Here is a 27,773-nt window from a genome sequence, read left to right as displayed (position 1 = left end):
GAGGGGGCTGAGCACGCACCCCTGGGGAGCTCCAGTGTTGAGGATCAGCGTGGTAGTTGTGTTGCTACCTACCCTCACCATCTGAGGGCGGCCCGTCAGGAAGTCCAGGATCCAGTTGCAGAGGGAGGTGTTTCATCCCAGGATCCTTAGCTTAGTGAGGAGCTTTGAGGGTACTATGGTATTAAATGCTGAGCTGTAGTCAATTAATAGCATTCTCACAATAGTGTTCCTTTTGTCCAGGTGGGATAGGACAGTGTGGAATGCAATAGAGATGACATAATCTGTGGATCATCTGTGGATCTGCGGTATGCAAATTGGAGTGGGTCTAGGGTTTCTGGGATAATGGTGTTGAAGTGAGCCATTACCAACCTTTCAAAGCACTTCATGGCTATGGACGTGAGTGCTACGGGTCTGTAGTCATTTAGGCAGGTTGCCTTTGTGTTCTTGAGCACAAGGACTATGGTGGTCTGCTTGAAACATGTTGGTATTACAGACTCAATTAGGGACATGTTGAAAATGTCAGGGAAGACACCTGCCAGTTGGTCAGCACATGCCCGGAGCACACGTCCTGGTAAAATGGCTGGCCCCGCAGCCTTGTGTATGTTGACCTGTTTAATGGTCTTACTCACGTCGGCTACGAAGAGCGTGATCACACAGTCGTCCGGAACAGCTGATGCTCTCATGCATGCTTCACTGTTGCTTGCCTCGAAGCGAGCATAGAAGTGATTTAGCTCGCCTGGTAGGCTCGTGTCACTGGGCAGCTCGCGGCTGTGCTTCCCTTTGTAGTCTGTAATACTTTGCAAGCCCTGCCACATAAGACGAGTGTCGGAGCCGGTGTAGTATGATTCAATTTTAGCCATGTATTGACACTTTGCCTGTTTGATGGTTTGTCACAGGGCAGAGCAGGATTTCTTGTAAGCTTCCGGGTTCGATTCCTGCACCTTGAAAGCGGCAGCTCTACCCTTTAGCTCAGTGCGAATGTTGCCTGTAATCCATGGCTTCTGGTTGGGGTATGTACGTACAGTCACTGTGGGGATGACGTCCTCGATGTGCTTATTGATAAAACTAGTGACTGATGTGATGTACTCCTCAATGCCATCGGAAGAATCCCGGAACATGTTCCAGTCTGTGGTAGCAAAACAGTCCTGTAGTTTAGCATCTGCTTCATCTGACCACTTTTTTATAGACCAAGTCACTGGCGCTTCCTGCTTTAATTTTTGCTTGTAAGCAGGAATCAGGAGGATAGAGTTGTGGTCAGATTTACCAAATGGAGGGCGAGGGAGAGCTTTGTATGCGTCCCTGTGTGTGGAGTACAGGTGATCCAGAAATCTTTTCCCTCTGGTTGCACATTTAACATGTTGATGTTACCAACAAGCTACACGGCAGTTGGCTATCGGTCTTTTTTATGGTTTGCATCGTGCACATCATAAAACTACATTGAAAAGTTTGCTTTATGAAATGAATCATTAGAAATGCCATGGTACATTTTTTACATTTTTAAATTTCACCTTTATTTAACCAGGTAGGCTAGTTGAGAATAAGTTCTCATTTACAACTGAGACCTGGCCAAGATAAAGCAAAGCAGTGAGACAACAACATCAATACAGTTACACACGGGATAAACAAACGTACAGTCAATAACACAATATAGAAAAAACTATATACAGTGTGTGCAAATGTAAGAAGATTAGGGAGGTAAAGGCAATAAATAGGCCATAGTAGCGAAATAATTACAATTTAGCATTAACACTAGAATGACAGATGTGCAGATGATGATGTGCAAGTAGAGATACTGGGGTACAAAAGAGCAAAAAAATAACAACATGGGGATGAGGTAGTTGGGTGGGCTATTTGCAGATGGGCTATGTACAGGTGCAATGATCGGTAAGCTGCTCTGACAGCTGATGCTTAAAGTTAATGAGGGAGATATAAGTCTCTAGCTTTCCGTTCGAGTCATTGGCAGCAGAGAACTGTAAGGAAAGGCGGCCAAAGGATGTGTTGGCTTTGGGGATGACCAGTGAAATATACCTGATGTATATCCTTGTATGTAACAATGTCACATGGATATTCAAATTTAATTTAGAAAATGCCTTTTCAGTGTTAAAATCAGGTTAAAATAGGCCTATAATAGGCTAGAATTATGTTCACACAAAAATTTATACTAATGTCCGTTCAGATATTCTAATATTGTAAGAACTGTACACATCCCTACTTTCTATACTTAGGACCAAGGAGTAAAGTTGAGCCCACACCAGTTTCTTCTTCTTTTCTCTGCTTATCAGACCGTGGTGTCAGTAACTTCACCCTAAACCTCTGCATCTGGAGCCTAGTCTTTAAGCACATTGTTAGCCTGCTAGCCACACCATTTGCAGCGCCAGTCAGATGTGGAATGGGCTGCACTAGGAATAGAAGAGAAGCCCTTACTATTAAAAGCCTGTTACTGTTTCCTGGCTGATAACTGTGGGGGTTTCTGCACATTTACAAGCTCAGCTTTGACAGGTGGAGAGGAATCAGGCCTTTTTCATTGACCGTGGAACCTCCTTCTGTATCCTTGTGGAGAGCAGAGCAGAGGAACTGTCCCATTTGTCAAAAGAGGTCTCTGGGTTCTTACAGTGGGAGTTTATCTGCCTACACCATAGTGAGTGGGATGGCGAGGGCACAGGAAGTAGTGCTCTTAACCCACATCCTGTCATCCACACTTCCTCTCTGTCTATGTGTCTGTCATCAAAAAACACAAGGACAAACAAAACAATACATGGCTTCTGAAATGGCAGAGTGGTTAGTCTCTGGGGTTATGGCTGTTCATTATAATTACTCTATATCCTGTGAGGTTGGCACTAGACACCCTTGTCTTATAAGGGACTACTTACAGCTGTATACAGGTAGCCTAGTGGTTAGAGTGTTGGGCTAGTAACTGAATGGTTGCTGGATCAAATCCCTGAGCTGACAAGGTAAAAATCTGTTGTTCTGCCCCTGAGCAAGGCAGTTAACCCAATGTGGAAGACACATTTCAGTTGAATGCATTCAGTTGTACAGCTGACTTGGTATCTCCTTTATACAATAACAATACATGTGGTACTGGGTGTGAAAAATACATGTCAAGGTTATTTCTAGATTGGATTGAAACATTGTATTGTTTGTGCTATCCCCTTGAGTTCCTGTCTCATTCTGTGGCTAACCTAGTTCTGTTTCTGTCTGCTGTCCATCCTTTAACATTGGCTAACAATGGAGGGAGGGGGCAGGGGCGACAGGACTGAGCAGAGGCGCACCATGCTAGGGGGTGTCCCGCTGGGCCTGGGATGGGACATCCCGGTGTGTGTGTGTGTGCAGCGGTGTGTGTGTGTCCTCTGAGTTCCCTTGGGTTGCCTAATAGGGATGTTTACTACATCCAGCTAGGAAATGCAGGGATGGTTAGAGAGAGGTAGATGGCAAGGGAGAGAGAGGGGGGGAGAGGGAGAAAGGGTAACAGGATAAAAGAGAGAGAGGGGGAAGGACAGCGAGAGAGAAGTCCAGAGGCCTGTTGCACTTGCGGGCGACCTGCTTGGCTGCTAGCCAGACGTCTGCTATGGAATCGGCTTGTGAAAGAGGCTGGGGCCCTGGACAGGACAGGCCGTAGAGAGGGGGAGGAGGGGAGAGAGCGAGACTGACTGAAATTCCATTGTTTATTTGCCCACCCCCTCTTCCTTCACTCCCTCATACAGCCTTCACCTTCACCAGCCTCTTTCCCCACTCTCTTCCCTCTTTCCCCCCTCTCATGATTCTCTGTCAGACTGAAGCAGGTCAAGTCAGCATGTGATCCAGTGAAATCCCCAGCACATCATTTGAACTGGCACATCGTGTCATATCTTTCTGTGATCCTGCAGGGCTGACAGCAAATTGGCTGAGCATTACCTCTGGCATACTCTTGTTCAAGGAGTAGTTCCTTCAGAGTAAAAAGAAAGACAGGATTGGAAATCCCTCCATCCCTCCCACATACACCCCATAATATTGCTTTCTTACAGCGAAGGAAAGGGAAGAAAATAATGTTTGCAAAGTTCACTGTTCCACAGAGAGATTGCTAAATGTGAAGTGGTGAGTTAAATTGATTGCAGACGAGGCTTTAGCATATGTTAAAGAAAACCACATTGTGTGAGGATGGATACGGCCCTACACAGAGACAGAGAGACAGAGAGCGAAAAAAAACTGCAAATCTCTTCTGCAGTTTTGAGCAGCTCTCTCCATCTGGCTCTGCTGCTCTGCTACTGTAGTCCGTCTCCTTGGGGCAGCAATTAGAGTTCAACCACTATAGTGAATCATCATCCAAGGACAGTCCCTCTTTGGTGTAGCATCCCTTCTGGCTAGCTGGGATATCTGGTGCCTTGTCCTTTTTAGGTATGTGGAAATTACTGAGCGCTCCCCTATTCTGGAGGCTCCCCGAGAAGAGAGGTGATGTCATGGTGTTAGTTCCTACGGGACAGGACGGTCAGTAGGATGAAATCTTTATGTGAAACAGCTGTGAGGAGCGCCATGCAGGCCTCCAGAGCTCTAAGACACTGGCCATGCAGATAAAACTACTCACAATAGCGAGACCTATCACTGGAAATATTACTGACAACTCCACTGACCACTTCAAGAACTGACAACACGAACTTCAACACTGACAACACGAACTGAAAACAGCAAGACTCAACACTGACAACAGAACTGAAAACAGCAAGACTCAACACTGACAACAGCAAGACTTCACACTGACAACCGAACAGACAACAGCGAGACTCAACACTGACAACAGAACTGAAAACAACAAGACAACACTGACAACAGAACTGACAACAGCAAGACTCAACACTGACAACAGCAGAACTCAACACTGACAACAGCAAGACTTCACACTGACAACAGAACAGACAACAGCAAGACTCAACACTGACAATAGAACTGACAACAGCAAGACTCAACACTGACAACGGAACTGAAAACAGCAAGACTCAACACTGACAACAGAACTGACAACAGCAAGACTCAACACTGACAACAGAACTGACAACAGCAAGACTCAACACTGACAACAGCAAGACTCAACACTGACAACAGAACTGACAACAGCAAGACTCAGCACTGACAACAGAACTGACACTGAACATCCCTTCAGGGACCTTCTAGATAATTTCAACAACAGCAAGACTCAACACTGACAACAGAACAGACAACAGCGAGACTCAACACTGACAACAGAACAGACAACAGCAAGACTCAGCACTGACAACAGAACAGACAACAGCGAGACTCAACACTGACAACAGAACAGACAACAGCAAGACTCAACACTGACAACAGAACTGACAACAGCAAGACTCAGCACTGACAACAGCAGAACTCAGCACTGACAACAGAACTGACAACTGCAAGACTCAGCACTGACAACAGCAGAACTCAGCACTGACAACAGAACAGACAACAGCAAGACTCAACACTGACAACAGAACTGACAACAGCAAGACTCAACACTGACAACAGAACTGACAACAGCAAGACTCAGCACTGACAACAGCAGAACTCAACACTGACAACAGAACAGACAACAGCAAGACTCAACACTGACAACAGAACTGACAACAGCAAGACTCAACACTGACAACAGAACTGACAACAGCGAGACTCAACACTGGACCTTTTATTTAATTATTTTTATTTAACTAGGCAGGTCAGTTAAGAACAAATTCTTATTTACAATGACAGTCTAGGAACAGTGGGTTAACTGCTTTTTACCTTGTCAGCTCGGGGATTCAATCTAGCAACCTTTAGGCTAGTGGCCCAACGCTCTAACCACTAGGCTACCTGCCGCCCATCAGCACTGACACTGAAAATCCCTTCAGGGACCTACTAGATCATTTCACTGACATCGCCAGAGCTCATCACATCAAGTCATAAATGCTGATTCCACACCAATAAACACACCAGTCATACTGGCACTGACAAAATCACTGACAAGCCCATGGCGAACTCACTCAGATTCCTACCAGCGGATGGATGGTCACTGGATCTGGAGGCAGCTCCAGTGACATGAACAACACAGGAGTGAGCCTAATAGGAAACTGCAGGGGGTTGGAGTAACGTAAGGGACGTAAGACATGGAAGATGGTATGTGAATGTTAATATTGGGACGTAAGGTCACAGATAACGTGTATTTAGTATGTATGTACAGTGCCAATCAAAGGTTTGGAAACACCTACTCATTCAAGAGTTTTTCTTCATTTTTACTATTGTCTACATTGTAAAATAATATCGAAGACATAAAAACTATGACATAACACATATGGAATCATGTTATAACCAAAAAAGTGTTAAACAAATCAAAATATATTTGAGATTTGAGATTCTTCAAAGTAGCCACCCTTTGCCTTGAAGACATCTTTGCACACTCTATTCTCTCAACCAGCTTCATGATGTAGTCACCTGGAATTCATTTCATTTCCTTGTTAAAAAATAATTTGTGTAATTTATTTCCTTAATGCATTTGAGCCAACCAGTTGTGTTGTGCAAGGTAGGGGTGGTAAACAGAAGAGAGCCCTATTTGGTAAAAGACCAAGTCCATATTATGGCAAGAACAGCTCAAATTTTGGGCTCCCGAGTGGCACAGTGGTCTAACACACTGCATCTCAGTGCAAAGGCATCATTGCAGTACCTGGTTTGAATCTAGGCTGCATCACATCTGGCTGTGATTGGGAGTCCCATAGGGTGATGCACAATTGGCCCAGCATCGTCCGGGTTTGGTATAGTAGGGGGTAGGATGTCATTGTAAATAAGAATTTGTTCTTAACTGACTTGCCTGGTTAAATAAAAAGAAAAGTTGTTATGCAACTGATGGGTCCTGATACCCTGCTGCTGACCCTATCTCTCCCCTCTATTGCTCCAATGGATTTAGTTACCACGGTAACAGCCCGGGCACCAATACAACGTCCTGGCAACACTGTCAGATTTACAACATTATTAGGTATGGATTCACTGCCTGTCACATTCAGAGTGAAGGGGAGTTTCATATGGAGCTGCCTGCTAATGCCAGGTTTGATGACTCATTCAGAAACCTGGAGCCTGTAATGGTCAACATGAGTTACACTCAACATTCAACTCAACAATAAAGTGTTCCTCAGGGTCCATGGAACAGGTTCAACTGTAGGGAATACTGTGCTTTAGTGAGCCAAACAGAACTCATAGAACAGCACTTTGTGTTTTCACCCTGGGGCTCCAAACAATGAATGAGAGCTGAAACCCTCAACTTTTTCACAGTGTAATGTTATACTCATAATATTCTTCACAATATCTACTTTCCTTCCCTCTTTCCTCTCTCTCTCCCTCCATTTACTCTCTCCTCCCCCTGTTCTCCTCCTCTGTGATGCTCACCCCCCTCTTGCTGACCCAGAAAACAAATTAAATGTAAAACTACACTTCATTTTTCTGAGGCTACATACATTCTTCTTATGTCCCCTCCCCCCATCCCCGTCCACTGGATTTCTATTCTGATTTTTTTCCTGTTTGGTTTCGGAAGAGAAAGAAGAGGCAGAGAGAGAAGAGAGGGAAGGGGGAAAAATGTTGATGTTTCCCCTCAAACATGTAACCAGCGCTTAGCTCACAGCTGAAAATAATTTGGGCCTGCAGGCTGGCAGGCGAGGGGCTGAAACAAACCTCCTCCTCTCTCTCTGGGGGCTAGCCCAGTACTGCTCCAACAGATACCAGAGAGTGGGGGAAAGGGAGGAGAGAGGGAGGGAGGAGTAGAGAGAGAAAGAGAAACTGAAAGAGAGACAGAGAGATAAACCTCTTAACCGTAACCAAGTACATTTTATCAGCCAAAAGCATAATTTCTCCACAGCGTCAAGTTATAATTACACACGTAAGTGAAAAAAACAACAACCCGTGAGCTGTGCAGTTTCAAAACGCTGGACAGACCCACTGGGCCAATTACACAGTTGACTCAGCCAAGGAATAGTTCAGCTAGTCAACAACTTTAACGTAATTCAGCCAAATTGTGGCATATTTTCTTCCTTGACTTGTTCAGCAGTTCTGGGGACAACAATGTGTGGAATTTGACCCAACTGGGGAGGCAATCGCTGCATACTGAAGGTTGGGGATGGATGGCAGCAGGGTTAGCTGATGCATATTTATTGGGGGTTGAGGGAGCGTTTGTTGGAGTGGGCAGTGCTCAGGAAATGTTTAATGGTCCATGGATGCCTTGAAGCCCTCTAGCACATCTGGTCACACACACACAAGCACACACACACACACGCACACACGCACAATCCCCTATCTGTTGGACGCTGTTTTACAGCTACGTGTGTGTGTGACATGCGTGCGTGTCTGTCCGTCCAGCTGTCTGTCTGTCCGTCTACCCGCCTGTCTGTCTGTCTCTGTCTGTCAGCGTTTACTCACACCAGACAGGAAGACAAAGTGCTAACAGGCGTTTGCCCAGACACGTCCCCTGCCATGTTAACACCTGGGTCAAATCAGGGGCCGAGACCTGGGGCCAAATTCAAGCCAGGTCGCTTTATCAGCGTTTATGGGCCTAGTTGTTGAGTGCTCTGCTTTGGCCAGGTCCCAAATAGCACCCTATTCGTAATTCCCTATGTAATACTCTACTGTTGATCAGGACCCATAGGGCTCTGGTCAAAACTAGTGCACTATATAGGGAATATGCTGCCGTTTAGGACACATCCCCCGTCTGCATTGGGGCTGGGAGCATAGTAACTGTGAGATGAGGGACTTGGAGCTTGTGTGGTTACGGCCCAACAAGACCTGGCTTCATGCTTTGACTAATGGACCAAGTAATAATTTCAAACTGGCTCAGCATGTCTTTCACACTAACCTTGGCACTGTTTTTTGGATGGAGGGGTAACAAGCTAAAACAATACGGGTCAGGACCTCTGTTAAAAACATTTCAGGTCCTTGCTTGAGAGATTTTGGAGAGGTAGTCAGTGAAGAGGATAGATTGTGTGATACAGTAGGTTATCAAGTCAACAAGGTTCCTCTCAAGTTAAACTGAATTACCCTTCTTCTGGGTAGGAATGTTGCTGACGATTTCTTAATTGGCCTTAACTGCATTACAGTACATGGGGGAATTTCCAGTATTTTCCAAATGTTTCCTTCTGTGTGCCAGATGGACTCAGAGTCGTCTCTTTTGTTTACTCCTGCAGGTTCAACATCATTTACATCTTTATTTTCAAGTGTATCCTCCAATTACTAATCAAGTAGGAATCTAGGAACTGCAGTTTGGGGAGATGCCTCAGAACCCGTGAGGTCTGTTCCTCTGCAGTCTGGGATTAGGGGAGTTTCATGGCTCTCAGAAATAAGCTAGAGGCCTAAAACCAGTATACACCCCATTATTCTATATGACTCTTAGTATTTACTTATGTCTCAAAGGAGGCGTGACAACAACGTGATTTGGAGGTATATCTATGCAAGACTAGTCTCTGGGTGACAGGCCAATTCTTTGACTGACTTGACTTAAACTATTTTAAGGTACTCATGGGGAGCATACAGGTCATCCACAACACTCTGTTATTTAACAGATCAATAGCAATAAAATAAAATACCATTTTATTGGTCGTGTATACATATTTTGCTGATTGTAATCGCAGGTGCAGAGAAATGCTTATGCATCTACCTCAAACAGTGCAGTATACCTAACAATACAAAACAATTAGCCAAATACCAAAAATTAAGAAATATCAGAATGAGTCTATAAATATGTATACAAGTGCTTTCAGAAAGTATTCATACCCCTTGACTTATTCCAAATTGTGTTGTGTTACAGCCTGAATTAAAACTGAAAACATGTTTTTAGACATTTTGACAAATGTATTGAAAATGAAATACAGAAATACAGAAACATCTCATTTACATAAGTATTCACAACCCTGAGTCAATACATGTTAGAATCACCTTTGGCAGCGATTACAGTCTTTATGGGTAAGTCTCTAAGAGCTTTGCACACCTGGATTGTACAATATCTGCAGGTTATTATTTTAAAAAATCTTCAAGCTCACATTATAAGCGTAGCAATGCGCACACACTAGTAGCCTATAAGCGCAAATGTTGTAAAAGGCAATTAATTCTTAAGTGACCGCAAATGAGCTGCGTATGTATGCCAGTTAGGCTCTACGACCGTTGTACAGCGGTTAGTTGTGATATAGACCTTATCAAAAACATATAGGCCTGTGGCCTAGGCTACATGAGGTGTTCGACAATGATTTGAAAAATGTTGCAAAAAAAAGGCATGCACTGTTTCTTGCCTTACTGCACACAAGCTGGGCGTCATTCACAAGTGATAATATATACATCTCAAGTGATAGGCTAATATTGTCACCCATCAGACCGTTGTTGATATAATCTTGTCTTTACATATGCTGAATAATATTTGTGTGAAATGTGTTTCATTTAGAATGGACCATTATCATGCACCTGTCTCCAAACAGGGACAGGATAAAACAATACAGCGAATGGAGGATGCTTTTCTTGTCAGCCAGCTAGGATATACTCCTGTTTTAAAGAGAAGCAATGTGCTTAATATTAGGAAAGTTGAGAAATAAATATAGTAGGCCTAGACTATAGAAACCTGATGGGATCCTCCTATTTAAAAAAAACATAGTTTTCTCATGCACATATAAATGTTAGCCTATAGAAAGGTTGCGCAACATGAGCTCATGGGCTCTCATGAAGTGTTTGATTACAATTCCTCTTACATTTTCATTGATGGCAGGGTGATGATAGGGACAATATAGTGCTGAGTACCAGGCAGTTAGTTTGGTAGGCTACTAATGACCACCAGCAGCATAAGAACTTGGAAAATCCAAATTAGCCTACTGATTAGTATACAGTATATACTGTAAATATGAAGTGGGTAAAACAGCATGTAAACATTATTAAAGTGACCAGTGTTCAATGACTCTATGTACAATGCATTTGGGAAGTGTTCTGACTTTTTCACATGTTGTTGCAGTACACCTTTATTCGAAAATATGTAATTTTTTTTATCCCTCATCAATTTACACACAATTCCCCATAATGACAAAGCAGAAAAATATATATTTTAAATAAAATTTAAAAAATGAAATATCACATTTACATAAGTATTCAGACCCTTTATTCGGTACATATCCTAGCTTCTGGGCCTGAGTAACAGGCAGTTTACTTTGGGCATGTTTGTCATCCAAACTTCAAAATACTGCCCCCTACCCAAGAGAAGATAATGCTGCCACCACCATGCTTCTTGTTTCTCATGGTCTGAGAGTCTTTTAGGTGTCTTTTGTCCAACTCCAAGTGGGCTGTCATGTGCCTTTTACTGAGGAGTGGCTTCCGTCTGGCCACTCTGCCATAAAGGTATGATTGGTGGACTGCTGCAGAGATGTTTGTTCTTCTGGAAGGTTCTCCCATCTCCACAGAGGAACTCTGGAGCTCTGTCAGAGTGACCATTGGGTTCTTGGTCACCTCCCTAACCAAGGCCCATCTACCACGATTGCTCAGTTTGGCCGGGCGGCCAACTCTAGGAAGAGTCTTAGTGGTTGCAATCCCTCTGTTTAAGAATGATGGAGGCCACTATGTTCTTGGGGACCTTCAATGCTGCAGAAATGGTTTGGTACCATTCCCTAGATCTGTGCCTTGACACAATCCTGTCTCGGGGCTCTACGGACAATTCCTTTGACCTCACGGCTTGGTTTTTGCTCTGACATGTGCTGTCAACTATAGACAGTTGTGTGCCTTTCCAATTCATGTCCAGTCAAAAGAATTTACCACAGGTGCACTCCAATCAAGATATAGAAACATCTCAAAGATGATCAATGGAAACCGGATGCACCTGAGCTCATAGCAAAGGGTCTGAATAATAAGATGTTTCTGTTTTTATTTTTAATAAATGTGCAAAAATCCTATTTTCACTTTGTCATTATGGGGTATTGTGTTTAGATTGATATTTAAAAAAAAAGTTTAATCAATTTTAGAATAAGGCTGTAACATAACAAAATGTGGAAAAAGTCAAGGTGTCTGAATATTTTCTGAGAGTACCGGGTGGTAGCCGGCTAGAACAGTGTCTTGGGATCAGGACAGGGTACTGGCTGGAGGCCGGCTAGTGGTGACTCTTTAATGGTCTGATGGCCTGTATGTTAATCTGTATATTAATAATATGAATACATTTTATTTCTAATACAAACAATAGAAAAAGACAACTCCTTAAATGTATTCAGAAATGGTTAATGTCATGTTTGTCATTTATTATCATGTCTTGTCCCTGTGCTCCCCATGCTATTCGTTTCCCTCTGCTGGTCTTATTTGGTTCTTTCCCTCCTTCTATCCCTCTCTCTCCCCCTCCCTCTCTCACTCTCTCGCTCTCTCTTCTCTCTATCGTTCCGTTCCTGCTCCCAGCTGTTCCTATTCCCCTAATCATCATTTAGTCTTCCCACACCTGTTCCCGATCCTTTCCCCTGATTAGAGTCCCTATTTATTCCTTTGTGATCCGTTCCTGTCCCGTCGGTTCCTTGTATTGTATTCACCATGCTGTGATTGCGTTTCGCCCTGTCCTGTCGTGTTTTTGCTGTGATTGTGTATCGCCCTGTCCTGTCGTGTTTTTTTGCCTTCATCAGATGCTGCGTGTGAGCAGGTGTCTCTGTCGACTACGGCCTGCGCCTACCCGAAGCGACCTGCAGTCTGTGGCCGCTTCTCCAGTTATTTCCCCTCTACAAGTCTAGAGGATTTCTGTTATTCCCTGTTTGGACTTAAATAAACTCTGTTTCTGTTAAGTCGCTTTTGGGTCCTCTTTCACCTGCATGACAGAAGGAACCGACCAAGGAATGGACCCAGCGACTTCAGACGCTCGTTACACTGCCGTCGAGATCCAAGGAGCCATGCTCGGCAGACACGAGCAGGAATTGTCCGCTGCTCGCCATGCCGTGGAGAACCTGGCCGCTCAGGTTTCCGACCTCTCTGGACAGTTCCAGAGTCTACGTCTCGTGCCACCTGTTACTTCCTGGCCTGCCGAGCCTCCAGAACCTAGGGTTAATAACCCACCTTGCTACTCCGGGCAGCCCACTGAGTGCCGCTCCTTTCTCACGCAGTGTGAGATTGTGTTCTCTCTCCAACCCAACACATACTCTAGAGAGAGAGCTCGGGTTGCTTACGTCATTTCACTCCTTACTGGCCGGGCTCGAGAATGGGGCACAGCTATCTGGGAGGCAAGGGCTGATTGCTCTAACAAATTCCAGAACTTTAAAGAGGAGATGATTCGGGTTTTTGACCGTTCAGTTTTTGGTGGGGAGGCTTCTAGGGCCCTGGCTTCCTTATGCCAAGGTGAACGGTCCATAACGGATTATTCCATTGAGTTTCGCACTCTTGCTGCCTCTAGTGAGTGGAACGAGCCGGCGCTGCTCGCTCGTTTTCTGGAGGGACTCCACGCAGTGGTTAAGGATGAGATTCTCTCCCGGGAGGTTCCTTCAGATGTGGACTCTTTGATTGCTCTCGCCATCCGCATAGAACGACGGGTAGATCTTCGTCACCGGGCTCGTGGAAGAGAGCTCGCATCAACGGTGTTTCCCTGCTCCGCATCGCAACCATCTCCCTCCTCTGGCTTTGAGACTGAGCCCATGCAGCTGGGAGGGATTCGCATCTCGAATAAGGAGAGGGAACGGAGGATCACCAACCGCCTGTGCCTCTATTGCGGAGTTGCTGGACATTTTGTTAATTCATGTCCAGTAAAAGCCAGAGCTCATCTGTAAGCGGAGAGCTACAGGTGAGCGCAACTACTCAAGTCTCTCCATCAAGGTCCTGTACTACTTTGTCGGTCCACCTACGCTGGACCGGTTCGGGTGCTACATGTAGTGCCTTGATAGACTCTGGGGCTGAGGGTTGTTTCATGGACGAAGCATGGGTTCGGAAACATGACATTCCTTTCAGAGAGTTAGATAAGCCTACGCCCATGTTCGCCTTAGATGGTAGTCATCTTCCCAGTATCAGATTTGAGACACTACCTTTAACCCTCACAGTATCTGGTAACCACAGTGAGACTATTTCTTTTTTGATTTTCCGTTCACCGTTTACACCTGTTGTTTTGGGTCATCCCTGGCTAGTATGTCATAATCCTTCTATTAATTGGTCTAGTAATTCTATCCTATCCTGGAACGTTTCTTGTCATGTGAAGTGTTTAATGTCTGCCATCCCTCCCGTTTCTTCTGTCCCTACTTCTCAGGAGGAACCTGGCGATTTGACAGGAGTGCCGGAGGAATATCATGATCTGCGCACGGTCTTCAGTCGGTCCCGAGCCAACTCCCTTCCTCCTCACCGGTCGTATGATTGTAGTATTGATCTCCTTCCGGGGACCACTCCTCCTCGAGGTAGACTATACTCTCTGTCGGCTCCCGAACGTAAGGCTCTCGAGGATTATTTGTCTGTGTCTCTTGACGCCGGTACCATAGTGCCTTCTTCTTCTCCGGCCGGGGCGGGGTTCTTTTTTGTTAAGAAGAAGGACGGTACTCTGCGCCCTGCGTGGATTATCGAGGGCTGAATGACATAACGGTTAAGAATCGTTATCCGCTTCCCCTTATGTCATCAGCCTTCGAGATTCTGCAGGGAGCCAGGTGCTTTACTAAGTTGGACCTTCGTAACGCTTACCATCTCGTGCGCATCAGAGAGGGGGACGAGTGGAAAACGGCGTTTAACACTCCGTTAGGGCATTTTGAGTACCGGGTTCTGCCGTTCGGTCTCGCCAATGCGCCAGCTGTTTTTCAGGCATTAGTTAATGATGTTCTGAGAGACATGCTGAACATTTTTGTTTTTGTCTATCTTGACGATATCCTGATTTTTTCTCCGTCACTCGAGATTCATGTTCAGCACGTTCGACGTGTTCTACAGCGCCTTTTAGAGAATTGTCTCTACGTAAAGGCTGAGAAGTGCTCTTTTCATGTCTCCTCCGTTACTTTTCTCGGTTCCGTTATTTCCGCTGAAGGCATTCAGATGGATTCCGCTAAGGTCCAAGCTGTCAGTGATTGGCCCGTTCCAAGGTCACGTGTCGAGTTGCAGCGCTTTTTAGGTTTCGCTAATTTCTATCGGCGTTTCATTCGTAATTTCGGTCAAGTTGCTGCCCCTCTCACAGCTCTTACTTCTGTCAAGACGTGTTTTAAGTGGTCCGGTTCCGCCCAGGGAGCTTTTGATCTTCTAAAAGAACGTTTTACGTCCGCTCCTATCCTCGTTACTCCTGACGTCACTAGACAATTCATTGTCGAGGTTGACGCTTCAGAGGTAGGCGTGGGAGCCATTCTATCCCAGCGCTTCCAGTCTGACGATAAGGTTCATCCTTGCGCTTATTTTTCTCATCGCCTGTCGCCATCTGAGCGCAACTATGATGTGGGTAACCGTGAACTGCTCGCCATCCGCTTAGCCCTAGGCGAATGGCGACAGTGGTTGGAGGGGGCGACCGTTCCTTTTGTCGTTTGGACAGACCATAAGAACCTTGAGTACATCCGTTCTGCCAAACGACTTAATGCCCGTCAAGCTCGTTGGGCGTTGTTTTTCGCTCGTTTCGAGTTTGTGATTTCTTACCGTCCGGGTAGCAAGAACACCAAGCCTGATGCCTTATCCCGTCTGTTTAGTTCTTCTGTGGCTTCTACTGATCCCGAGGGGATTCTTCCTTATGGGCGTGTTGTCGGGTTAACAGTCTGGGGAATTGAAAGACAGGTTAAGCAAGCACTCACGCACACTGCGTCGCGCGCGCTTGTCCTAGTAACCTCCTTTTCGTTCCTGTTTCCACTCGTCTGGCTGTTCTTCAGTGGGCTCACTCTGCCAAGTTAGCTGGTCATCCCGGTGTTCGAGGCACTCTTGCGTCTATTCGCCAGCGCTTTTGGTGGCCGACTCAGGAGCGTGACACGCGCCGTTTCGTGGCTGCTTGTTCGGACTGCGCGCAGACTAAGTCGGGTAACTCTCCTCCTGCCGGTCGTCTCAGACCGCTCCCCATTCCTTCTCGACCATGGTCTCACATTGCCTTAGACTTCATTACCGGTCTGCCTTTGTCTGCGGGGAAGACTGTGATTCTGACGGTTGTCGATAGGTTCTCTAAGGCGGCACATTTCATTCCCCTCGCTAAACTTCCTTCCGCTAAGGAGACGGCACAAATCATTATTGAGAATGTATTCAGAATTCATGGCCTCCCGTTAGACGCCGTTTCAGACAGAGGCCCGCAATTCACGTCACAGTTTTGGAGGGAGTTCTGTCGTTTGATTGGTGCGTCCGTCAGTCTCTCTTCCGGGTTTCATCCCCAGTCTAACGGTCAAGCAGAGAGGGCCAATCAGACGATTGGTCGCATACTACGCAGCCTTTCTTTCAGAAACCCTGCGTCTTGGGCAGAACAGCTCCCCTGGGCAGAATACGCTCACAATTCGCTTCCTTCGTCTGCTACCGGGTTATCTCCGTTTCAGAGTAGTCTGGGTTACCAGCCTCCTCTGTTCTCATCCCAGCTTGCCGAGTCCAGCGTTCCCTCCGCTCAAGCGTTTGTCCAACGTTGTGAGCGCACCTGGAGGAGGGTGAGGTCTGCACTTTGCCGTTACAGGGCACAGACGGTGAGAGCCGCCAATAAACGCAGGATTAAGAGTCCAAGGTATTGTTGCGGCCAGAGAGTGTGGCTTTCCACTCGCAACCTTCCTCTTACGACAGCTTCTCGTAAGTTGACTCCGCGGTTCATTGGTCCGTTCCGTGTCTCCCAGGTCGTCAATCCTGTCGCTGTGCGACTGCTTCTTCCGCGACATCTTCGTCGCGTCCATCCTGTCTTCCATGTCTCCTGTGTTAAGCCCTTTCTTCGCACCCCGTTCGTCTTCCCTCCCCCTCCCGTCCTTGTCGAGAGCGCACCTATTTACAAGGTACATAAGATCATGGACATGCGTTCTCGGGGACGGGGTCACCAATACCTAGTGGATTGGGAGGGTTACGGTCCTGAGGAGAGGAGTTGGGTTCCGTCTCGGGACGTGCTGGACCGTTCACTCATCGATGATTTCCTCCGTTGCCGCCAGGATTCCTCCTCGAGTGCGCCAGGAGGCGCTCGGTGAGTGGGGGGTACTGTCATGTTTGTCATTTATTATCATGTCTTGTCCCTGTGCTCCCCATGCTATTCGTTTCCCTCTGCTGGTCTTATTTGGTTCTTTCCCTCCTTCTATCCCTCTCTCTCCCCCTCCCTCTCTCACTCTCTCGCTCTCTCTTCTCTCTATCGTTCCGTTCCTGCTCCCAGCTGTTCCTATTCCCCTAATCATCATTTAGTCTTCCCACACCTGTTCCCGATCCTTTCCCCTGATTAGAGTCCCTATTTATTCCTTTGTGATCCGTTCCTGTCCCGTCGGTTCCTTGTATTGTATTCACCATGCTGTGATTGCGTTTCGCCCTGTCCTGTCGTGTTTTTGCTGTGATTGTGTATCGCCCTGTCCTGTCGTGTTTTTTTGCCTTCATCAGATGCTGCGTGTGAGCAGGTGTCTCTGTCGACTACGGCCTGCGCCTACCCGAAGCGACCTGCAGTCTGTGGCCGCTTCTCCAGTTATTTCCCCTCTACAAGTCTAGAGGATTTCTGTTATTCCCTGTTTGGACTTAAATAAACTCTGTTTCTGTTAAGTCGCTTTTGGGTCCTCTTTCACCTGCATGACAGTTAATGCTGAAGTAGGCTGGTTTGTTTTTTGGCAGTAGAACAAGATGTGGACTACGGAATAAGATGATAGATATATTAGTGGTAGGTTAAAAATATGAATACGTTACTTTAGTTCAGGCTTTCTTGTGGGAATAAGGCACCTTGCTGTAAAGTGAAAGATCAAAATATAGCGAGAGAGGAAGGAACAGCAGTGACAGAGCTCTGCTCTGATGGCCTGAGAAGCTGCTTCTCAGTCTCTTGGTTCCAGCTTTGAAGCACCTGTACTGTCTCCACCTAGATGGTAGCAGGGTGAACAGGACCTGGCTCGGGTGGCTGAGGTACTTGATGATCTTTTTTGCCTTCCTGTGACACTGGGTGCTGATGATGTCCTGGAGGGCAGGCTGTGTGCCCCTGGTGATGCGTTGGGCTGACTGCACCACACTCTAGAGAGACCTGCGGTTGCAATTGCCGTACCAGGCGGTGATACAGCCCGACAGGATGCTCTCAACGGTGCATCTGTAGAAGTTTGTGAGGTCTTAGGGACCAAGCCGCTGTTGCGCCTTCTTCACCACACTGTCGTACACGCCAAGGAACGTGAAGCTTTTCACCCTCTCCACTGCGGCCCCATTGATGTGGAAGGGGGTGTTCTCTCTCTGCTGTCTCCTGTAGTCAACGATCAGCTCCTTCATTTTGTTGATGTTGAAGGAGAGATTATTTTCCTGGAACATTGTTGGCAATCAGGCCTACCACTGTTGTGTCGACCGCAAAGTTGCTGATTGAGTTTGAAACTTGCGTGGCCACGCATGGGTGAACAGGGAGTACAGGAGGGTGCTGAGTGTTGAGGATCAGCATGGCAGAGGTGGTGTTGCCTACCTTCACCACCTGGGGTCGGCCCATCAGGAAGTACAGAACCCAGTTGCACAGGACGGGGTTCAGACCTAGGGTCCTGACCTTAGTGATGATCTTGGAGGACACTATGGTGTTGAAGGCAGAGCTATAGTCGATGAACAGCATTCTTACATAAGTATTTATATTGTCCCGATGGGATAGGGCAGTGTTCAGCGCAATGGTGATTGCGTCCTCCATGGATCAGTTAGGGTGTTATGCAAATTGTAGTGGGTCTAGGGTGTTGGATAAGGTGGAGGTGATATGATCCTTAACTAGCAGTCCAACTCTGCTAACTGGAATGTGTCGGTCTGTCTGTATCTCTCTCTCTCTCTCTCTTTGTCATTGCAGGATGCCAGCTGCTAGCACAATGACTGGTGGGAGGGCCCTGCTGCTCTGTACCAACACTGACAACTGTATCTACCAATCAGTCAACGGGTATGTATTGCATTACTACTTCCTGTATACATTTTACAATCCACTCCATGGAACCCCTTAGAAACCATCTGAGGCCAACAGTGCCAGTCAGACTGTCCCATGTGGTGTTCCAACAATGGAAGGGCAGCAGGGCAAAGGTTTCCATCTGACAGGTGGATACTGTTACTGGGCACCCTGCTGTCGCTAGTGCTGGTGAAGCCCTAAGCCATGGATGACACAGCTTAAAGAAATACCAATATATCAGAAAAGTCCAATCAACAGAGATCAATTTTTTCCTCTCATGCAACTCCTCTTCACCCAGTTGAACCTGTTCCCCTTGTCTCCTCCTCTGTCTCCCCGTCCTCTGTTGCTCCACCGTCCCCCTCCCCACCCCTCCTTGTCTGTGGGTGAGAGGAAGTCTTCCCATATAGTTCCCTGCTCTTAGCCAGGCTCTCTTTATGAAACTGGCCATTTCCCTGCCAAGAAGAAGAGAACACTATTGATCCCCCCCTCCCTCCGTCTGTTGCTCTTCCACCCTCCTCTCCTTTCCTCCCCTCCCCTCCCCTCCCCTCCCCTCGCACTCTCTTTCTCTTTCTCTTTTTCTTGGCTTTGCAGATTGACTTAGTTTCCCCCCCTCTGCTGCTCCATGCTTCATAAAAACTATAGCCTCAACTGAAGGCAGAGAAAGCAAACTACTAATAAAACAATGAGAATCTGTCGCCCCAAAAATCAGTCACTCATCCTTGTTGTTCATCATCGTAATTTTATAATATTTCAACACCATTTATCATTCAAATGTAAGGGAGTTGAAGGGAATTTGTAATGTAGTTTACATTTTATCAGGAAGGCTGGTCGAAATACTTGTCTAACTTCATCCAGTAATACAAAACAAATCATCAGCAGCAGCATAGCTTCCTGTTTCTTCTCCTCTTTCCTATTAGCCATGTGTGGAACTGTCAACTTACCCTTATTCTCTCATTTGCCGTTTTTCATCAACAATTATTGGCAACTATCCACCACCAGCTACCTTAAGCTCCGTCATTGGAACTCCTTTTCCCCAAAAATGACATATTGCATTCCATCTTTGTCGTTCGTTCAGTTAAGCATATACTCGATTGAACAGTCCATTTCCTTTAATTTTCCCTCAAAATTGCAGGACTTTTCAATTTCATACATACAATAATGCGATATCATCAGAAGTTGCAGTCAGAGGCCACGTTTCCTCCGTTTGTTTTAAAGCCAAATAATTTGAACTGGCTTTGATCCAAGATGGAGTCAGTTAGTGGTTCAGCTTTAGTTTAGACAAAATGCATGTCTCTACCCCAGCCTCTCCATTTACTGTGTACACTTTCATCCTCCCAGAAATGGCTGTGCTGCTTGTAAACTTTGACCTAAAACCTTGAGTTCAAACTGTCAGCACCCAGTCATCATGCCGAAATGACACAAATTGGATTCTACTGGGGGTTGTTGTTTTACGAGAATTCCTACTCATTTACTCCATAAAATCAAGTTGTTTTGTATCTGACGTGGCTAGAGGGTTATGACAGAGATATTATGTGGATATCCAGAATTAGGAGATGTCAATGACTACAATGCTTTTTGTACTCAAATATATGTCCTTCTGAAAGCTGTCATGCACACTAATAATTCGATATTAAACTGATTAGGGCAGTAGGCCGAGTATGGATATAGTCCTGTAAATACCTTACTCTGCTTATCTTAGTCGGCATTAAGGTCAAAATGAAAGTGAGCATACGCCGGTTAAAACACCTGGTTTTCTGAGCAGTCTTTTGAGATATTAGGACACGTAAACAGCATAAATGTGTTCCAGCGGAGGACTTGATCTGTACCAGCAGCCTCTTATTTGCAGTCAGTTCGGGAAAAACTGAAAGTTTGCATCCTAGTTTTCACATACAAACGTTATATGTCTGACCTCAGAATCAAATAGGCTAAGGAAAAATGTTATGGTCATTTTGGTAGAACGTTTATTTTGATTGGTGATTTTCTACATTTATCAACATTTCTGATAGCAGATGTGTCCATGTAAACAGGATTATTAGGGAAATCGTTTTTGCAAAGCATGTAAACGTTTTAAACAAACTTATATTAATCTGACTATCCACAATTGTATTCTTGTGTGCATTTAACCGTGCTCAGTAATTATATGTCCACTCATATGATAAATAGTGTGGTGCTCACAGTTATTTTGACCAGGAAGGGTTTGGCACTGCTTTCTCTAATGTGTGTGTGTGTGTGTGTGTGTGTGTGTGTGTGTGTGTGTGTGTGTGTGTGTGTGTGTGTGTGTGTGTGTGTGTGTGTGTGTGTGTGTGTGTGTGTGTGTGTGTGTGTGTGTGTGTGTGTGTGTGTGTGTGTGTGTGTGTGTGTGTGTGTGTGTGTGTGTGTGTAGGCTCCAGTGCTGCGGCTTGAAGGTTGAGGCTCAGTCTGTGGTCCCCCAGCGGCCAGACGTGGTGTGCGGTGACAGGGACACCTCCAAGCGGCCCCTCTCTCCCCTGGTTTCCTCTCTGGACAGACCAGGCACCATTGACACAATGCTCACTCACAAAAGAACCACCTCTGACCCCCGTACCACCATGGAGAATGGACTGGGCGGCTGTAGCAAACTCAACAAGACCCCGGCGGGTCTGAAGACCAGCGCCAGCATCCGAGACAAGATCTCCCAATGGGAGGGAAAGAAGGAGACCGCCCCTACCTCTTCTACCTCCCCTGTAGTTGGAAGTGGTCTATGCCCGCTGAACACAGCGCAGAAGGAACCAGAGACTGTGCGAAAGAAGGAGACCACCAATACCTCAGAGGTCCACAGGTCCGACAGTAAGTGGTTGGCCAGCTGGGATAGGCAGGACTCTGGGAAGGAGAACTCAGGAAAGCTGGGGGATTTACGGCCTAAGTCTCCTGAGGGCCCCACTACCAGGGACAGAGAGGTGATACTGGATAGAGGACCCCTCAGAGGCAGTAGTAAATCCACTGAGACAGCTAAGGACAAGAAGTCTGTTTTGACTCACATTAAGAAACTGGAGCAGGCAATGAAAGAGGGTTCCACCAAGCCCTCCTTGGTGTTGCCTGGGAACTATTTCTGCCCCCCTTCCCAGGAGGAGCAGGATGGGGCGGAGAGGAAGGGGAACGAGCCCATATTTGGGACGCTGGAAGTTGCGGGGTCAACGCGCCAGCGGAGGTCAGGTGACCCTGAGAACGTGTACACTGAGCCTGGTGCTGCCAGTCCCTCCATCAACCCCTTACCCAAACCCCAGCGCACCTTCCAGCACCACACCCCACCCAGCACCCCCGCCTCAGGCCTGGGCCTTGGCAAGGGGAGACGTAACCTGCCCCCTCTGCCCTCCATCCCCCCGCCTCCCCTACCCACCTGCCCGCCTCCAGGAGTCTGCAGGAGACCCTGGGCAGAGAGAACCAGAGACAGCAGCAATAGGTAAGAGACCAGATAGAGATGAAATGAGACCGAAATGGGAGGGAATACAGCACCCTCAGATTCAGTTTCAAATTCATTGCTACACAGCAAAAGGTCGGTGGTACAGTATTTTCTATCCGTACAGCATTTTATGTACTCTGACAAAGTTCTTAGTGACATCTTTGCCCGTACATGTTTTTCCCCAACCCCACATACTTTATCCTCTCATCCAGTTTAGCTTCTCATTCTGCACATCTGCAATGAGTCAGAGGAGGGGGTGATGATGTCATCCTCATTCTACTCATCATTCTAGAGGATGAGGTCATTGGTTGGAACTGTGGAATGTACACATGGACCACTGAACCATGCCACGAGTCTCCTGGCAGGAAACAATAACATATTACATTGTGTGTCTGTGGTAGAGTGGCCCTTGGAATATCAATGGCTTATGTTTGAGTAATTCTATGGCTCTATCATAGCATTGCGTTAGAGTACCTTCCATTTTCAACTATGAGCAGCTAGCCATGAAGTGTCCGTGTGTAATGTGTGTTCTTAAACTGTCCTACAAGAGACACTAAAGGCGGATGTTGGCATTTATTGGGATGACTCATATATTGGAGGCAGCTCTGAAAGGTAGTCACTAGCTGGCACAGCCACAAAGTCATAAAATCTGATTTGAAACCTAACCCTAACCTAAACCCTAACTTTAACCACAATGCTAACCTTAATACTAACCCTATATGTCAAATTAAAGACAACAAGCACATTTTTGTTTTCAGGAATTTTGTGAAGGAAAAAGGAAACCGCACACTGCTCTTGATAGTATCACCGATATTTAATAAGCTTATGTATCTGCCACAGGAATGTTGATAAAACATTGTCAATCCTGACTTTATGGATGGCCTATCTAGTGGAAATCATTCATCCCAATAAACTCAACCTGCAAAAACAAAAGGCTTCTAAAAACACAATACATGTTTTCAAGTATCCAACGAAAGTACAAATGTGGATTCAAATGTTTCAATTGATTTCTTCAGTAGACTGCATTATTGTTAGCCCAAGTCTGTCTGTGTAACATTCCAAACCATATGTGGAGGCTTCACACTGCTGAGGTCTGTATTTTCAAAAACCTTTGTGAAGTCAACCTTAGTCAGTGTGTGCCCAAAATGGCACCCTATTCCCTGTATAGTGCACTACTTTTGACCAGAGCCTATTTGGGACTCTGGTCAAAAGTAGTGCACTATACAGGGACTAGGGTTTCATGTTGGGTGCAGCCTTAGTCTTTCTCTAGGAATTTTACAGTTCAATAGCTGGACTATTGGAAGAGATGCTGTCTGTTTCCCCACTGGGCCAGACTGTTAGGCAGCTCTGGAGAACACACAGAGACGGGCATTCAGAGCTGTCCAAGAGAAGCGTCCGCCCGTCTGTCTGTCTGTCTGTCTGTCTGTCTGTCTGTCTGTCTGTCTGTCTGTCTGTCTGTCTGTCTGTCTGTCTGTCTGTCTGTCTGTCTGTCTGTCTGTCTGTCTGTCTGTCTGTCTGTCTGTCTGTCTGTCTGTCTGTCTGTCTGTCTGTCTGTCTGTCTGTCTGTCTGTCTGTCTGTCTCACACAACACACGCATGCGCAGGCAGGCACACAGAGCACATGCATGCACACACAGCACACGCAGGCACACACAACACACCTTTTCCATCGACATAGATGGGTATTTGTTCGAGACAGAAATGGGTGTCTTTCTTAGCTCTTACCCAGGTCCCAGAAGTAGAGAGAAAATATGCAAACAGTTGATCTTGCGTTTTTTCACCACGAGCTAATACAGTTGAGCCATAGCCAGATTATTTGTGCAGGTTAGCCTTTTTCTTCATGAGTTGTGTTCCGAAGGCAGTTCTGCAGTGTGGTCACCAGCTGGCACAGACACAAAACCATCAAATCTGATTTTAAACCTAACCCTAACCTTAACACTGCTAACCCTAACCTTAAATTAAGACCAAAAAGCTTATTTTTGTTTTCATTCATTTCTATATTATAGCCAATTTTGACTTTGCAACTGGCCTATCCAAGGGGAAATCGCTCAGTTCTGCATCCAGGACAACACTCATGGCAATAAACGTCAACCTGCATTATTTGTGACCCTTATAGTAAAATATTATGAATAATAATAATATAAGCCATTTAGCAGATGCAGAGCAACTTACAGTCATGTATACTTACTGGTGGAGCACATATGGGTGGTCCCGGGAATCAAACCCACTACCCTGGCTATACAAGCAGCATGCTCTACCAACTGAGTTACAGAGGACCAGAGATAATGACTCACGCTTACACAATTATATATTTCCCACCTGGTTGATCTGTGTGTGTGTGTGTCTCTCCTACAGGAAGTCCTATGAGTTTGAGGATCTGCTGCAGTCGTCGTCAGAGAGCAGCAGGGTGGACTGGTACGCTCAGTCACGACTTGGCCTCACACGCACTTTATCAGAGGAGAACGTCTACGAGGATATCCTAGGTAACACACTCTGGTCTTAAATATATGTTTGTATGACATGGGCTTGATGGCTCAGTTGGTTGGAGTTGTTGGTTGGTTTGCAACACCATAGCTGTGGGTTTCCTGCATGGACCACATATGCTAGTATTCCTATATGTTCCTAACACAGTAGAACAGTGGAAGCCCTCTGTAAGGGTTGACTTGGGCCATGGGCCCCTCTGCTCAAGGACATCAACCACCCGAACCACTGCCTGTTCACCCCGCTATCATCCAGAAGGCGAGGTCAGTACAGGTGCATCAAAGCTGGGACCGAGAGACTGAAAAACAGCTTCTATCTCAAGGCCATCAGACTGTTAAACAGCCACCACTAACATTGAGTGGCTGCTGCCAACACACTGTCATTGACACTGACCCAACTCCAGCCATTTTAATAATGGGAATTGATGGGAAATTATGTAAATATATCACTAGCCACTTTAAACAATGCTACCTTATATAATGTTACTTACCCTACATTATTCATCTCATATGCATATGTATATACTGTACTCTACATCATCGACTGCATCCTTATGTAATACATGTATCACTAGCCACTTTAACTATGCCACTTTGTTTACTTTGTCTACACACTCATCTCATTTGTATATACTGTACTCGATACCATCTACTGTATGCTGCTCTGTACCATCACTCATTCATATATCCTTATGTACATATTCCTTATCCCCTTACACTGTGTATAAGACAGTAGTTTTGGAATTGTTAGTTAGATTACTTGTTGGTTATCACTGCATTGTCGGAACTAGAAGCACAAGCATTTCGCTACACTCGCATTAACATCTGCTAACCATGTGTATGTGACAAATAAAATTTGATTTGATTTTATTTGATTTCAAAGAGTTCAGAGAAAAGTCACTGCCACAGAGTTCGAGGTCATGTTCAGTAGGGTACACCGTAGAAAAACGCTTTGCAGTGAAAAACAAAAAAGCTGTGTTTTTATTGGACATGTTTAGGTAGTACCTCCCCATTTCACTCTGTACCAAAATGTTTTCTACCTACTGAACACGACCCAGGTGTAACTAAGGTTATGTTTTCTTTTGTGCGTGTTCTTTCTGTGTTTCTGTAGCTTTTTAATTTAGAAGAGGCACGCTGCTTCAGAATTGTTATTAGTAATGGCAGCTGCTCTTACCTATGTTCCTGCGTTATTGTTTTCTCTGTTATACTAACCCCACCTTCTGCCTTTTCCATGTTTTGTGAGGTCTTAGGTGAGCTGGTCTGCTGTGTGATTGTCTCTGAGGCTGCTGTGGGGGGCATATTTGCGTGACTTAGTCCCCCGGGGCATTTTTAGCAACATGATCCATATTTCTATGGTTTTCATCACTCACACCGTTGTGTTATGAGGATTGCTTGTTACATTTATTTTTTATTTTATTTCACCTTTATTTAACCAGGTAGGCTAGTTGAGAACAGGTTCTCATTTGCAACTGCGACCTGGCCAAGATAAAGCATAGCAGTGTGAACAGACAACACAGAGTTACACATAGAGTAAACAATTAACATGTCAATAACACAGAGAAAAAAGGGGAGTCTATATACAATGTGTGCAAAAGGCATGAAGAGGTAGGCGAATAATTACAATATTGCAGATTAACACTGGAGTGATAAATGATCAGATGATCATGTACAGGTAGAGATATTGGTGTGCAAAAGAGCAGAAAAGTAAATAAATAAAAACTGTGGGGATGAGGTAGGTGAAAATGGGTGTGCTATTTACCAATAGATTATGTACAGCTGCAGCGATCGGTTAGCTGCTCAGCTAGCTGATGTTTGAAGTTGGTGAGGGAGATAAAAGTCTCCAACTTCAGCGATTTTTGCAATTCGTTCCAGTCACAGGCAGCAGAGTACTGGAACGAAAGGCGGCCGAATGAGGTGTTGGCTTTAGGGATGATCAATGAGATACACCTGCTGGAGCGCGTGCTACGGATGGGTGTTGCCATCGTGACCAGTGAGCTGAGATAAGGAGGAGCTTTGCCTAGCATGGCCTTGTAGATGACCTGAAGCCAGTGGGTCTGGCGACGAATATGTAGCGAGGGCCAGCCGACTAGACCATACAAGTCGCAGTGGTGGGTAGTATAAGGTGCTTTAGTGACAAAACGGATGGCACTGTGATAAACTGCATCCAGTTTGCTGAGTAGAGTGTTGGAAGCAATTTTGTAGATGACGTCGCCGAAGTCGAGGATCGGTAGGATAGTCAGTTTTACTAGGGTAAGCTTGGCAGCGTGAGTGAAGGAGGCTTTGTTGCGGAATAGAAAGCCGATTCTTGATTTGATTTTCGATTGGAGATGTTTGATATGGGTCTGGAAGGAGAGTTTGCAGTCTAGCCAGACACCTAGGTACTTATAGGTGTCCACATATTCAAGGTCGGAACCATCCAGTGTGGTGATGCTAGTTGGGCATGCGGGTGCAGGCAGCGATCGGTTGAAAAGCATGCATTTTGTTTTACTAGCGTTTAAGAGCAGTTGGAGGCCACGGAAGGAGTGTTGTATGGCATTGAAGCTCGATTGGAGGTTAGATAGCACAGTGTCCAATGACGGGCCGAAAGTGTATACAATGGTGTCCTCTGCGTAGAGGTGGATCAGGGAATCGCCCGCAGCAAGAGCAACATCATTGATATATACAGAGAAAAGAGTCGGCCCGAGAATTGAACCCTGTGGCACCCCCATAGAGACTGCCAGAGGACCGGACAACATGCCCTCCGATTTGACACACTGAACTCTGTCTGTAAAGTAATTGGTGAACCAGGCAAGGCAGTCATCCGAAAAACCGAGGCTACTGAGTCTGCCGATAAGAATATGATGATTGACAGAGTCGAAAGCCTTGGCAAGGTCGATGAAGACGGCTGCACAGTACTGTCTTTTATCGATGGCGGTTATGATGTCGTTTAGTACCTT

General features: G+C 45.8%; 1 protein-coding gene across 1 annotated transcript in view; it reads left to right on the top strand.

The window, feature by feature from the left end:
• Positions 1–27,773, top strand: part of LOC124037403 (DENN domain-containing protein 2A-like) — a 67,103-nt gene that overhangs the window by 13,996 nt on the left and 25,334 nt on the right. Inside the window, exons 2-4 of the mRNA XM_046352102.1 lie at positions 18,851–18,937; positions 21,324–22,358; positions 24,713–24,840. Coding sequence (XP_046208058.1) covers positions 18,852–18,937; positions 21,324–22,358; positions 24,713–24,840 — 1,249 coding nt within the window. The 5' untranslated portion in view covers position 18,851. The remainder of the gene's footprint in view (positions 1–18,850; positions 18,938–21,323; positions 22,359–24,712; positions 24,841–27,773) is intronic.

The sequence above is a fragment of the Oncorhynchus gorbuscha genome, linkage group LG06, assembly GCF_021184085.1.
Source record: "Oncorhynchus gorbuscha isolate QuinsamMale2020 ecotype Even-year linkage group LG06, OgorEven_v1.0, whole genome shotgun sequence".
NCBI classification, from domain to species: domain Eukaryota; kingdom Metazoa; phylum Chordata; class Actinopteri; order Salmoniformes; family Salmonidae; genus Oncorhynchus; species Oncorhynchus gorbuscha.
This window is presented reverse-complemented; position numbering and strand designations above follow the sequence as displayed.